The sequence below is a fragment of the Amphiura filiformis genome, chromosome 2 (genome assembly GCF_039555335.1).
Source record: "Amphiura filiformis chromosome 2, Afil_fr2py, whole genome shotgun sequence".
NCBI lineage: Eukaryota > Metazoa > Echinodermata > Ophiuroidea > Amphilepidida > Amphiuridae > Amphiura > Amphiura filiformis.
In genome coordinates, this window is record NC_092629.1 from 43,775,412 (window position 1) to 43,791,562 (window position 16,151).

At 36.9% G+C, this 16,151-nt stretch overlaps 2 protein-coding genes across 2 annotated transcripts in view; one reads left to right on the plus strand and one right to left on the minus strand.

The window, feature by feature from the left end:
- Positions 1-2,734: 2,734 nt before the first annotated feature.
- Positions 2,735-16,151, minus strand: part of LOC140146262 (protein O-linked-mannose beta-1,4-N-acetylglucosaminyltransferase 2-like) — a 120,718-nt gene continuing 107,301 nt past the window's right edge. The window contains exons 4-5 of the mRNA XM_072168044.1: positions 5,632-6,902; positions 2,735-5,452 (exon numbers count right to left, since the gene is read on the minus strand). Coding sequence (XP_072024145.1) covers positions 4,651-5,452; positions 5,632-6,653 — 1,824 coding nt within the window. The 5' untranslated portion in view covers positions 6,654-6,902 and the 3' untranslated portion in view covers positions 2,735-4,650. The remainder of the gene's footprint in view (positions 5,453-5,631; positions 6,903-16,151) is intronic.
- The window catches only part of LOC140146261 (synaptic vesicle membrane protein VAT-1 homolog-like), a 122,958-nt gene continuing 118,532 nt past the window's right edge, over positions 11,726-16,151 (plus strand). The window contains 1 exon segment of the mRNA XM_072168043.1: positions 11,726-12,591. Within this exon segment, the coding sequence (XP_072024144.1) occupies positions 12,374-12,591 (218 nt within the window). The 5' untranslated portion in view covers positions 11,726-12,373.

Genomic DNA, 16,151 nt, shown 5'->3' on the forward strand with positions numbered 1-16,151 from the left:
CGTGAGGCCAAAGAGTGTCTCCTATAAACCGGTTAGTATATTCCTTGTAGGCCTACAATACCCTACCCTCGACCTCAATGACGCTGCATTTCATGTTGCCTCAGAGGGTGTCGGCTAGCATTTTGTCTGTGGCATCGGTGTTGCTGAAAATTCACTGCGGCTATCAAGCACTGAAAATGTATTCAAAAGACGCTCAGTGCTACCCTTTACATCAAGTTCCTATATGTACTACCTCGGTCGAAGGAGCCCAAATTGTCTGAAAAAGTGCGATTGGCCTGTTGCTACCACGCTTATGGTATAGGGAAAAGTACACGTAAATCCAGAACTACCAGTTGTCCACATTCCTGGCTTGAACAAGCCGAATGGCGGCGTATATCTGCCAGCTTCTGCTTTGAAGAAATGACAATGATGCAGTGCCCTATAACTTTGAGTAGGCCTAATACAGAACAATTGAAGGTGGATGGAGCCTATGAGTGGTGCAGTAGTGGTAAGTGGTGAACGCAAGAGGGGGCCATGGTCCTCAACTTTCGTCAGTCCGTCGGTGGAAATGCTCCCAGTCGGATGAAAAATTACGGCGAGCGAACCGAAAGCTGGGGCCGGTGCTATTAATGGAGTTAATACAGTGTCTTCAACATTCAAATGGGTCCACCCATTCGTCGCCGCCGTCCTATGGGTCATGACTGACCGGTTGTGACCCTTTTGATAATGTTGTTCCAACTCTGCCTGTCCAATGCAAGACGGTAAGCATTCGTAAGGGATAGTCCAGTGGATTCTTTGATTCCATCTGTCCAACAGAGCTTCTGTCTGCCTCTTCTGCGAAATCCTTCAACTTGACCTTGTACCCCAAGTTGTCAACATGTCTTCTTGAGATGTAACCAAAGTACTGCAATTTGTTGCGATCAATCTTCTGGCACACTGAACATTTGACATGCTCACCGGCCATGTTGACTTCTGACAAATTCATTTGTTTTGTGATCTTTTCATGAAATTCGCAGCATCTTTCGACAGGACCACATTTCACAGGTTTGAATCCTGGATCTGTACGCCCTTCCGACAGCCCATGTTTCAGAACCATATATATATCAATCTGGGTATTCATGATGCTTATTTTGGATGCTCTAAAAACTGTCTTTCCAAATGTCGGTAAGGACAATAGCAGATGTTCTTGCCATGGCCAGGCGTAAAAATTTTGATTTCTTGACCGCTGCCTCCTTCGTCAACAATAAGTGACTATATATGTCTTCTCCACCAGCTTTAAACTGCTGGTCTGCTTTCCCTCCACAAATCATGACCTTTGTCTTTTTTGCTGTTTTGACATTAAGTAACAGTGCATACTCCTCACTATAGCTTCATTTACCCTGTTTATTAGGTCTTCAGTTCAGTTGCTGTTCTTGCAATGAATGTGGTGTCATCAGCGTACCTAAGGTTATTTATTCGTCTACCCCGATTGATCCGTAGTATCCATCAAGTGCAAATCTTATAATGTACTCTACATAAATGTTAAAAAGATAGGGTGATAAAATACATCCCTGGCGTACTCCTTGGCCAATTGTAAACCAGTCTGAGTCTTCACAGTTCTTACTGTGGCTTTCTGTCCTTGGTACAAAGATTTTATCAGGTCCGCCACGTGTGCAGAGAATCCTATTTCCTTCATGATGCGCCATGACTTTCCATGCTGGACACAATCAAAGGCCTTCGTAGAGTAGTCTATGAAGCAGAAAAACACAGGTTGCTGGAACTCCATGTTTTTCTCCATTAGGATCCCAAGGTTGCCGATTTGATTTCTCTTCCTTTCCTGAAACCTACCTGTTCTGGTGGTAACCCTCTTTCTAGATGATTTCGAATTCGTTCTGCAATGATATGAAGCAATCAGGCCCGTACGCAGGATTTTGTTGGGGGGGGGGGTGCTGCTTTTGAAAAAGTGGACCTTTTTCCCAAGGGGAGGGGGCAATTTTGTAAAAAGTGGACTTTCTAACCAAAATTTGGACATTTTTTGACGAAAACCCGTAAAAAACCTGATTTTTTTGATCGCTACGCTCGCAAATTCTGAACTTTTGGGACTTTTTGTACACTTTGGCAAATTTGCGACGCACCCCTGCACCCCCCCGCGTACGGGCCTGGAAGCAATACCTTGCTGGAATGGGAGATGAGAGATATTGTATTGTTTGCACATTCTCTGGTATCACCTTTCTTATTTTAAGAGAGAAACACTGCTGTTTTCCAATCTTGGCCATTCCTTGCTTCTCTAGATCGTATTACATAATCTATGGATGAAGGTAACCATGGTAACTCCTATATCACTCTCTTTGAGCAATTCTGCCTGTATATTATCAGTCCCAGGTGATTTGCCATTCCTGAGTTTCTTTATGGCTTCTTCAACCTCACTCAACAAGATATCTGGGTCATTATCATAGTCATTAGCTTCCTTTACCCTGGATATGAGCTGGAATATCCCAATAGAGGCACATATTAGCGCCATTTCTAAGCTGACTTTCACTGACTTCTCTTCTGCTCGAATGAAGAAACTTGCTGGTATGCTTGGTGAACGAATTCAATTGCTCACACGATAGCTATACAGCAGATTAGAGAGGCAAGTTTGCAAACACTTGAGAATGTTCTAAAGATCAGGGCATAATTTCTCTTTTTTTTATATAAAGAAAGAGGTGAAAAGAAAAATAAGCAGAGTCTTCATTTCAAAATAATGGACCATTGATCTAGAAAATAAGTTCTTAATTAAATATTTTATTTTTTCCTCTTTTTCGACGCACACCGTGCGACATTATAATGGTTTGCTTGTTTTGTTGATGATGAATAAAAAAATATTTAGTACGCACAAAAACCAATTTTCCCGATAGGTCAGAGGGAAAAGTGTCCCAAAACTGTAAAAAACTGTCCCACAATGCATTGCAAATGTCAATGCCGATTTGGCTTGCTGGGATGACATCATATTCATAGTATGGCAAAATATATCAGCGTTTTTTGATAGGCATTCCTCAAAAAATGTTCCACTTCAATTAACATCCCATTTAAGGTATTGCTAAACGAAGATACCCAAGACTACTAGAAGAAACAGAAGAATGCAAGGCAGGGCAAATCTTCAGATCGGGATGAGGGGTTTAATTGAATACCTGAATACAAAACCCACCCAAGTCCAAATTGAGTTAAAGCATGGAAATTGTTGCTTATCATAATGTGACGTGTTATGTCAAAAGCAGACACTTTGGGTTTGTTGCAAATTTGTGATGTTATTAATGTTAAAAATATTGTCTGATAGTTTCAGACCAGAATATAACTGGCATCTTGTATTTTTTGAGACATTTTTCAAGGTAATTCCTACTCTCAACATTGTCAATAATATATTTTAAGGCCGATAGCTCAATTTCGAATTTTATAATACCATAACTTACAAACTCAATATCTTCGCTTAGGAATGTCCAATTTCATTGGGGAAAACAGCGTTGGGCATAATATCTCTATATTTAAGATATGTAAAAACCTCAAAATTGATAACCTGAAGTGTCTGCTTTTGACATGACACGTCACATATATAAATAAAAGAACAACTCAAATTCACCCTCTTCGTGCGGCTATTGAGCATGTAAAATCCAACATGTATGAAAGAACAACCTAAGTCTAGGACTTGAGACTTGTAACACATTCACTGAAATCCAACATGTATGAAAGAACAACCCAAGTCCAGGACTTGAGACTTGTAACACATTCACTGAAATCCAGTATGTATGAAAGAACAACCCAAGTCCAGGACTTGAGACTTGTAACACATTCACTGAAATCCAGTATGTATGAAAGAACAACATAAGTCCAGGACTTGAGATTTGTAACACATTCACTGAAATCCAGTATGTATAAAAGAACAACCTAAGTCCAGGACTTGAGACTTGTAACACATTCACTGAAATCCAGTATGTATAAAAGAACAACCTAAGTCCAGGACTTGAGACTTGTAACACATTCACTGAAATCCAGTATGTATGAAAGAACAACCTAAGTCCAGGACTTGAGACTTGTAACACATTCACTGAAATCCAGTATGTATGAAAGAACAACCCAAGTCTAGGACTTGTAACCAGAGCTCTTACTTGTAACACACAAATTGCTGGAGAGTGTTCCAAGCTTTTCGCGCAGGATTGTTGGTCAGATTGGATCCGATCATATCGAAGGTTCATCGCAACACTGCCAAATCTCAATTTTGAGAAAATATTGCGTTCAGGAATCCTCCCCATCATATACGCCTTCGTAGTGCTTATAAGGCTCTTATGTTTCGCTGGCATGTGCCTTTATTAGAGTATTTTATTAGGATTGTAAATGGACGTAGTTGTTTGTGGTCACGGAAAAGAAAACCATTAGTTTCTGACAAAATTTGGTACCAAAATTTAATTTTCGTTCGAAATCATTGTGAAGATGAGGCAGTGCTGTTCTGAGCCCTCAAGTGTCACCTACCAAGCCTGGTGAAGGGTAATACGTACGCATACAAAATCAGTCTCGCTTTCGTTTTTTCGCTTCGCTGATTCCGGACTGTTTGGTGTTAGCCGACCCAAAACGCCATCAACGGCAGGTAGGGACAAATTAGAGGAAACGCTATACGACTTTGGCGTATTTTTCTTTCTTTCTCGGATGTTATTGTATAATTCAACATGGATGTACAGATGTAAATGGACCTACTTTATCTCCAACCAAACACCTTACCCATACCCTATAATTACTCTTCCCATCTAACCCCTCGGTAAAGACATACTCGGTCATTTCCAATATCCAAGCCTTATAATCACCATGTCCAATTACCTGTATCCAAACCTCATACTTCTGATCTATATTCGTGAAAAATTGTAAATTCCACGGTGGTTGCCATGACAATTTAATGCCAAAAACATCGTTTATAATAGTTCTTTTACATTGTGAATTCTGTACAGCACCTGGTATTGCTTTTATTTTAAAACTACCACTTTGAATATTGTCGAAGTTATTTTGAATTTCTATAGCAGACAACAATGTTGCATGGAATGATGGGATATCTACAATCGTGTCCTGATAAATCCTATATAACCATTCAGGATCTGAACAACACAAATGTTGAGGTACTTCATTACTACCCATAATTCTTTGCTGTTCTTGTAAACTCAAGTGTAGTATCCCACCCTTTTCAGGCGAAGCATACGGGTGTGTTACGGTGTTTTCTGGTATGTTGTTACGCCATGCTTTATATGTTATTTGCATTCCGGGTAGATTTGCTAATGTTTTGTATGGTGTATAATGATCAGGGTTCACGGCGTATGGGTATAATTCTATCACAGCAGATCCTGGCAGTAAGAACATAATCAGTGCAAGAAGAGAGCCATGCATTCCTACAACTAATTTGCACTTCTGGATATTTTGTAGTAACATACTCAAACTGTTCTTGTACAGGTTGCTGCTCAACTCTGTATCAAAATGCGGATCACCCATATTTGGTTTTGTTTTATCCAAATTTGGATTGACCTCTTCCATATTAGGATTTGCTTCTTCCATATTTGGATTTGCTTCTTCCATATTTGGATTTGTACCTTCCATATTTGGATAGAGCGTACTGAGCAAATCATCCAGACTTATTTTCACAGTGGTCAGTCCGACACCTGCGCTATGGTTGAAATGACATCTGCTTCGTTCAGAATTAACCGGTTGCTTTCTCTTGTAAACAAGCACGCTTGATTCTGACCTTTAACCTTACTTTGACCCTTTGGTATTTGGGCCTGACCTCGTAACTGATGATCCTCTTGATTTCCATTTGACATATTCAAAGACTCTAAGAATGCATTAGTGAATACTCGTATTTCGGTAGCTGTTACTTTTGAATTGGCAAGAGGACCCTGTGGCCGATCAAAGCCATACTGATACCATGTTGTCTGTTTTGAAAGTCCTAAAAACACATCTTCAAAACAGACTAATACATCATCGGCATGCTCCATTAGAGCATCCTTCAGTAAAGGGCGTTCTCTAGACATCCATTCGTACATATCAAAGTATTCACCCTCATGCCATCCTTCAAGAAACACCAATCTTGCTGAAGACTTTTGAGTCTCTAAATTAAACAACCCCAGCTGAAGTAGAGTATGAAAAACTGGCAACAGGTCGTCATGAAGAACATGCATAAGGTTGCTAGGATTGAATCTATTGAACACAAAGTGCACCCCTCGATATGTTACTACCTTTTTAAAATGGTTCAGTCCATCGACAGGTACGTCTGTATAGTGAAAGTACTGTGTGTTGTGATTTGGAACTGACGATAGATCAAGTAATGCGGGGGAGTATCTGTCATCTGGAACTCCGGTAATAATTGTATCAGCACCATGGAGGAAAAGAAAACTATTACTTGATGGCGCGAAACACAGATTATGAAAATGACAATTTCTATCCGTGTTATTGTCTCCTTTACACCACACAGAAGATCCTCCTTGTAGAACTGTTGTATCTGTTACTGCTGGGTCGTGAGGTAACAACGTATCTCCATGGCAACGGTTTCCATGGTGATTGTTGTCATGGCATTGTAGCCATTTATCTGAATTCAGGTGTATCTCATTGCATCTATGCCAGAACAAGGCAAGCAAGATGACGAGAATGATGTTGATGGATACTAGTGTCTTTGACAAGCCATCCATTGTCAGTTAGTCAATCAATCAATCAGTTTCACTTTTAATCCTCAATATCACATTTAATCCTCAATATCACATTTAATCCTCAATATCACATTTAATCCTCAATATCACATTTAATCCTCAATATCACTTTTAATCCTCAATATCACTTTTAATCATGAAGGTGTTTTTCTATAGATAGCCACTTCATTGACTGAATTCCTGAGCTGGCCGTCTGGATTTAGATTTCGGTGGCATCTGGGGGAGATGTACCTACAAATAGATAAATAAAAACAGAAAAGAAGAAATCTGTGCAGTTTAATATTTGTTATCACATTTTATTGTTTCTATAGAGGATGTCTCTCCTCCGGTCTCTCCTTTTTCTACCAATACATGCATGAATTCAAAAGATCAATGTCATTCGTTGTTGTAGCGTCTGCATTCTGCTCGAAAATGTTATTTCCTCTCTGAGATCTATATAAAGTGAGTTTTCTTGGAACACCGTGTATACTATAAAGATAGCAGCGTGTTTTTATATAGTGATAGCCTCGACATACTCCATCGCTGAGCGACGAGCGATTTTGTCTTTGACCAATAAGGTAGCGTGCTTTTCCCAAAGCAACAAAAAGCGCTCTACTTCATTTTCTAAAAACCAATCGCTATCGCTCGGCGAAGTAGTATAAATTCAGCTTAAAAGATGAAGGATATAAGCACTGAGGAACTCGGAGGCGTTAAATGTGTGCCATACATTTAAATTGTGTTTTATACACAATAGGATGGTGAACAGACGAAGGATCATATGACAGTACCGGCTATAGGAGGAAGATCCATCCGGTAAACAACGTTGAAATATTAATGGGGATTTGTTTCTATATATGGTATAACTTCAGGCAAATGCATCCACCCCCTATTGTGGGTCACGTCGAGTACCTGAAAACGAAGAAATCACTGGGAATATAAGTTAGCTCAAACATATGCAACAACCATGAGCGCCAATCCGGCTTTAAAAAAAAAGGGGGGGTCGGCCAAGATTGTCAAAAAAATGGCTGAAAAGACCCCCCCCCCCAAAAAAAGGGTAATTTTGCCGAAAGCTGGGGGTGGAGGACACGTCCCCTGGGATTGACACCCATGGTAACAACACAGGTATTACATTAAAATAAATACATTTATTTCAGCTTTAGTTTAGGTTTCAAATTAGGGGGACATAGACATGATAGAATTATATTCATCAATGTACTACTGAAGCACGCATTTGGCAAACATTAAAGCAATCTGTTAGACAAAACCTGACATCAAAATGAAGATAGAACAAAAGTAGGGCCACGGTTGGCATGTAAATCTATAGTAATTTTTAATTTAAGTAAAGTTGAACAATGATGGCGCTATTTATCTTAAATCTTGTGTGCATCTTTAATAGGGTTAGGCACTTGTATAATGATATTAGAACATCATAAAAAAAACTAACAAATGGCAAGGAAATTAATAAAAAACCTTTTTATCACGAAATTTAAGGGATCTAGAATGAGCGTTTATGGCGTTTCGACGGTATTTTTTGTGGGACATGAGAGCACCTCAGAGGTATCGAATTGCATTCTGAATACGAAGCATGTCTTTCTGATATCAAATAATTTTCATTTTTGAAATTCACGATATAATACAAATTTTATGACAAATTATTAAAATTTGATATTTTTCAAATTTTTGATATATAACAGTCCTCGAAATAAATTTGATAAATCTAATGATATATTCTTAAAGTGTATGTAGCTGGGAGGAAAAGCCGACGATCAATTGAAAATTTTGACCTTTTACATTGAAGATATGGATTTTTTCCCCCAAAAGACCTATTTTTTTGTGTGTTTTGGGAAAAAAATCCATATCTTCAACACGAAAGGTCAAAATTTTCAATTGATCGTCGGCATTTTTCATCCCACCTACATACACTTTAAGTATAAATCATCAGATTTATAAAGTTTACTTCAAGTACTGTTAAATATCAAAAATATCAATTTTAATGATTTGCCATAAAATGTGTATTACATTGCGAATTTCAAAAATCAAAATTATTTGATATCAGAAGGACATTCTTCGTATTCAGAATGCAATTCGATATGTCTGATGTACTCTAATGTCCCACAATAAATACGGTCTAAACGTTCATACCCCTTCCCTTAAGGAATAAGTCATATTATTTGGCTAATTTTAATTTAAAATATATGTAAATAGCGCCCTCAATTTCAACACAAATGTACAATAAAGTTAATTGTATAAAAATTACCACAAAAAGGCAGAAAAAGATGTATAATTTGATAAAGCGAAAATCGATGCTAAAAATATATATGTGTATATTAGTGTGATATCTGCCTAGAATTGAACATTATATGTTTTGTTAGAAAAATTAATAAATGGCTATATCAAACAACCACGAGGGGCCTACTTTCGCAGTTATATTAAATCCCATCAGTAACAAACCAAAAACAAACAATCATCTTGAAAAGATGCAAGTTTGTACTTGTCATGCTTGTCACAGTGTAATTTACCCAATACCAACTTCAATGCGCCATATTGCCTTAGCTCCAAAGCTGCAGCACCCATATTTATCCAACAGTCAAATATGTTGAAAAATCACTCATGAACTTTCATGTTCATTTATTTTTCAGGTTCAAATTATTGTTAAATTATTCAAATGCTTATATTTACCCCATAACGTATTTGATATTAAACATTGACTTTGTTTTATATTTTACACCCTGCTACGATTGGTACACTCAGTCAGCAGTACTAGTGTTTATGCATGCAGGTCGCTATTAATAGAATCCTTCCGTGCATAGCTGACCCCGTTCCCACACACACACACACACAGCGGCCATGCGAAAGATGGATTTTTAATGTCACAAAAAACAAAAGATCCGCCAAATTTGCGACGGATCCGCCTCACAAGCTTCAGCGCATTCAACGCTACGATAATACACAATGTTAATTTGAGATAGGCATTGACATTCATAATTACACAAATTAAATATCTGCAATTAAAAACTCGTGTTTTTGAACGATTTTGAATTTTATCAATGGAAATGCAGCGATGACGTCATTGGGTTAACGATTTTCCAACTGCTGATTGGTTGATTGCGTTACTGTCAGTGATCTGTGCATGCACGGTACGGTCCGTACGGAATGATTTTTCGTATGGGTAAAACACACTGTGCTTGTGGTCATTTAAATTCAGTTTCCTTCTAACAAATTTTAAAACAAATTCATTGTGCATGTGTACCCTGCAAACGGTAAGATAACTATGCTTTCATATTTGTATTCAACGCCACATTCTTGTTGTTACTTCACAGGGGCACAATTACGCGGCATCACATGTTGTTTCATCTTACCAAACAGAAAATAATTTCTGTTTTCTTTGAAGCAAATCTACATATTGGAGAATAAACTTAAGTTTCCTATCACGTAGATATCATCGTGCATCTGTACGCTGGAAGGGGTCGAGGTTTCCCCTTAAAACCCCGTTTAATAATAACGATATTGTTTGTTATTGTGGCCAAAAAGACGCGTCATTTCCCCTCCTCATATAAAAACAAATTCATCATGCATGTGAACGCTGTATACGGTAAGCTTACTATGTTTTCATATTTGTATTCAAGACTTCATTCTTATTGTTACTCCATAATTTATACACGGCATCTAATCCTGATTCCAGAAGTAGATATGTTTTGGAGATTAAAAAAAAACATGATCCCGTTTTGCCAAATGAAACATACTTCAATCCTAACTCGTTTGTTGAACATAATTGACAAAAAAAAGGAAAATTGTAAAATTTGATCAATTTAGATATTTTGCTTCTACAAATTTTAAAACAAATTGGCCGTGCATGTGTACGCTGCAAACGGTAAGCTTCCTATGCTTCCATACTTGTATTCAAACGCTACATAGTATTTATTACTCTGACTACGAGGCGCAATGTAGTGTAACGAAGCAGATTTCATCGTGCATCTGTATGCTGGGAAAGATTAAGTTCACTTTGTTTTTACCGTAACAAAATGTTTCTTTTAAATAGTACTATGTTTTGTACTTTTGGACACTATTGATGCACCATTTCCCCTCCTCATATTCAAAAAATCAAAAACAAATTAATCGTGCATGTGTACACTGTAAACTATGCTTTCATACTTGTATTCAACGCTACATTCCTGTTGTTACTCCATGTAGGCACAATTACGCGGATGTTGTTTCATCTTACCAAACAGTTATCACAAATGCAATATAATTTAAAGCAAATCTACATATTGGAGAATAAATTTTAAGTTTCTTATTTTATCACATATATTTCATGGTGCATCTGTACGCTGGAAGGGGTCGAGGTTTGTCCCTTAAAACCCCGTTTATTAATAATGATAGTATTGTTATTGTGGCCATTAAGGTACATCATTTCCCCTCCTCACATAAAAACAAATTCATCATGCATGTGTATGCTGTAAACGGTAAGCTTACTATGCTTTCATACTTGTATTTAACCATACTTTCCATTAAGGTACAATTGCACCGCATCTACTCCCGATTCTATAAAAAACATGATCCCGTTTTGTCAAATGAAATATAGGTCAAACCTAATTATTTTTGTTGCGGAACCTAACTGGCAATTAAAGTCAAATTGCAATATTTGATCGCATTCATCTTGCATGTTACCTGAAAACGCTAAGGTACCTATGCTTTCATACTTGCATGCAACGCTACATTCTTGGTGTTCCAGAGGCACAATTACGCGGTATCACACATTGTTTCATTTTACAAAACAGTTTTCATAGCTCCAATAGCTTACTCTGCTCTATAAATGGAAAAATATCAGAAACATGTAAAAAGCTGTGATAATACTACCGCTATATCCTAAGGGTAACTGTTAGTCTCCCGTACAAATTCCCACATTTGTATTCACGCTTCCCTTAAAACCTTAACCTCCAGCACATGCTGTTTGCAATCTTAAAACAAACCTAAACGTAGAAACCCACCGCTTGTATGAAATAACGTTATATACACTAACCTTAAGAACCCTAGTCTCTCCCACATCATCTGCTTGAGCTTTTAGCTACTATTACATTGAAAACCACTTATTATATGCACAGCAGTACAGCTCCCACTAGCGATTTATACAGGAATACGTTCTAACGTAACGCACACAGGTAGCATCGTACAAGACACCGTTCACAACTCACCTCGGCAGCTGTTTTCTCTCTACTAGTCCCTGGATTCTTCCTTGTAAGGAAGAACCGCGTACACAGAGTTCAGTAGTATAGAGTGGATTATAGGTAGCGTAGGAACTGTGTTGTGTCCATAAACAGCTGTCTTGCTGTATGAGTGCACACGTACCCTGGGATAGAGCTAGTCGGTATTTATAAGAAAGCACAAATATATTCTGCAAGAAAGCAGCTGTTTTGTGCCTTTTCCTTGCAAGGAAAAAACGTGTTTCGCAGCGATATTATCCGTCATCTGCATTGCAATCTGTGGAATATCTTGCGCTGCTGGAGATATATTAAAACATATTGAGGTTCGTAAAGGAAAGTCCCTTGGAATATCCTTATAAGGAAAAGGCATTGTGCTGTACATTTAACGGTGTTACTCTATAGCACACATGCTATAGTAGCGCATCAAAACCTGGATTATCTGGAGTACTAGCGACCTGTTAATCACTGTGGAAGACGGCGTATCGGATATATAGTACCTATTACTCTTATTCCAAGGCCAGCATGCCGACGGAGCAGTCATCCGCAACCTCTGGGGCAACCCCAGGGCCAGGGGCCGAGAACCAGGCCCCTGGGGAAATTGAGGAGAAACACCTTCCTGAGCCTCAAGAGATGAGGGCTGTTGTGTTGACGGCTTTTGGTGGGATAAATAGGATTAAGGTCATGAAAAGACATGTGCCGACGCCGGAGGAGGGAGAGGTCCTTATTCGAGTCAAATCATGGTGAGTGATTGCAATATATATAAAGTATGCATCCAAAGCAACAACTTAAGTATAATGTACAACATTAAACAAAAGTACAGAATATATATAAACAAATCGAAGCAGTGCATATAAAACAAAAAGATGCATAAGAACACGATAAAGCAATTGAATTAATAAACAAAATAAAATAGATATCAATTGAATTGGGCAAAGAAATATTCTTATAAGTTGTGCAGCAAAATATTTAATAGTTTAAATAATAATGATGCAGTAGCAGCTGCTTCTACTGATAATAATAATAATAATTATAATAATAATAATAATAATAATAATAATTACTGCCTCAAACTTATATACATCAAAAATCCACGTATTTTATAACATAGCTCCAGATTTCCGCAATGCTCATAATCATACCGATAACATCACCAGCAGAGTGATCATACACACGCTCCTATCACTTACGAGAAGGAATGATACGGCTTTTAATAATAAACATCGATTTCGCCAATGCCCTTACTGATTACTTGCAAACCCCATAAATTAACCGTACGAACTGAAATAATTAAGGTAACGTACTGACAATATCGTTAAGAATGTAAGCATATGGCACTTGCATGACATACCTCAGCTAACAATATGTGCACGCATAGTACCGCACGTATATGGTCGAATCAACGAAAAGTGTACACGGCATGTTCAGGGCCATAACTTAAAAGTATTAATCAATTGGCATTCGTTTTTGTATTGTGTTTATTCGCCTTGATCATACGCTTCGCGCCATATATAATAAGACCCCTTCTGTGAAAAACTTAGACACAGAGACCCCAAAACATGCTATTTTACCCATTTTTTCAAAATATTTCTTAACGTATTTTTAAAAACATCTAAATCAGTTATGAAAAGCAGTCATTGGATTGTATCTAAATTGATTTCCTGAAAGGTGTGTATTCAAAGATTGCCTGTTCAATTTTTCACATATTTGTACATAATTATGAATTTTTTGTGATAATTTTTTGAGTGGTATTTTTTTACATTACCTACGAATACAATTTTTCATAGCACTAGATTTATCTTTAAAAAATGGAAATCACTACTAAATGCGCAATTGATACAAGCTTTGATATGTCCAATACTGAAATGCATTGCATTCGGACATCTTTATTATTGTGTTTAGCTGCCATAAATTCTAAATGGCACAAAGGTAGGTTTGGTAAAAAATATGCATTACCTCCGAATACATGTTAAAAGCTGTGCCATTTCCACAAAGTGAGAGAATAGTAAACAATAGTTAAGCAATAGGTGCAGGGTAATACACTCTTTATTTCTACCAAGTTTCAATAACCTGCGTTTAAATATTTCTGAGATGTCTATAATAAAAGCAAGTATTTGTAGGTAAATTTCTGTAACCGAATGTTACCTACGTATACACTTTGACATCATGACAGTATTGTGAAACACCGCCATTCATGCCAATGCCCATATTGGTACATAACGAAGGCCTGTATGTTTGCTATCAAATCATATGTCAATGAAAGTTGCGAATTCACATACATGCCCACCATGCAAAACTGAATACGGCTTAATTGGTGAAAAATATGTACTGAAATAGACGACGGTCTGCTCATTTGAAAGAAAAATCAGATTCAAAGAAGATTAGAAGGGATAAATACTTGGATTTGTCAGCTGTCATGTGTGCTTCATTTTAAATGTTTACCAACCTTCTGGTTTCTGAGTAATTTGTGTCCAAATTGATTTATTCGAAGGTAACTTTTGACGTTTTCGCTAAGGTTACCTACGAATACCATGGAAAAAACGACTGTTCTCATTGTCTCATGATCTAGACAACACATTGATGGACCCTGGTATAAAGCTAATTGTAGTTGCCCTCAAACCAAAGGCCACAGGACGTAACTGACTCCAAGATGGACTTCACAAGTCTGCAATAACGGTTTTAAGCGATTTGTGTGCAATTAAGCAAATTAAAGTCACTTTAGTGCCTTTGTTTCTTACTTCAATCCTCTTTCAACCGCTGTGAACCGACATTATTAATACATGATAGGGTCTAAAGTATCAATAAATGCACATAAAGAAAATAATACATTCAAAGTGCTTTATAAAATGAAGGTTTGATTGTGATATCCACCAAAAGTCTAATTCTTACCTACAAATACTGAAATGTTACTTACGAATACAGCATAATACATGACATGTGTAATGAAGTGTCCCTACCAATGGAAATTAAGTGTCAAAAACTTTAAGCGGTACCCAGGACACTATTATTACCCATATACGGATTCATTCAACAATTATTTATTATGTAAAATTGCTGATTAACTACTTGTATATCAAAATGAAGTGGTCAAAATCTTGCTAAAAGCATCAAAAAATTTTGATCTAAGGTAATAGGATTTATTCATTTGGACGTACCATCTGAAAGAGATCTAAAAACTACCATTTTATTAATTCATTACCATAATAGCAAAATTTAAACCTATAAACTCAATATAGATATTGTTAAATCGCTCATGTTACCTACGAATACCAGGGTTTCTTCACATTTTCATTGTATAAAGCGTTAGGTGTATGCGTATAATTCCTAATATTCTTGAAAACATATATCATACTCGTTCTTATACAATGTGTAAATTGATTCATACTCATTTGATAAATAAAATACAGAAACTGACCTAAACTTCATTTTCAAAAATAAACTAGCATAAATTGACTAAGATCATATTGATCGCGTTATAAAAATAAAACAAATATTTTCTGGTTGAGTTAGCATTTTCCTGACACCCTGTGGTCTACATTACACGAAAAAAGCGTTAATGGGAATATTCCATTTGTTTTAGGTTGATTAGTATTGCGATAGTGAAAGCATCCTAGTGGTATTCGTAGGTAACATTGGGTTTTGATATCACATTTACTATCACACGTCCTGGATTTATTTTTCAAGATTAGTAATGGCACTTTTGGTTCCTATAAGGCCAATATGTCATCAATCAATGGGCAAAAGGAAAAAATTGTGGAGACATTTTTATTTCGGAGTTTTATTTTTGGCCCGTGGACACTTTTGGTTGGATTCGACCATATATATATTTGTACGTATATATATATACCGCGTGCTTAAGTCAATGTATTACTAACAATGCGTGGTAACATAGAAACAAAATACTATTATTTCGAGGCCATTAACACAGTAACATTTTATTACGCGCACATATCAATAAGTAAATCATACAAACATATGGGAATGTATTACAGACCAAAGTGAAGGGTTCCCACTTGCATGAAGCCTTTTCCATGTTGTAATTGACAATTCTCACGTTTTACATAATGGCATATAAGAGCATTTTCTACTAACATCAGAAATACATAAAATGAAACTATTATTAATAAAAAAATGCAATATTATAGGCTTTTTTGCGCTTGGATCAATTTTGATGAAGTATCTATATTCTTCAAAACTGCTCTGACAATTCACGTATTAAACGTTAACATTAACAATATTGTAACTTATGACGTAAGAAAATCGTATTGATAATTTACACAAAAATTAGACCGTTTCGTTGATA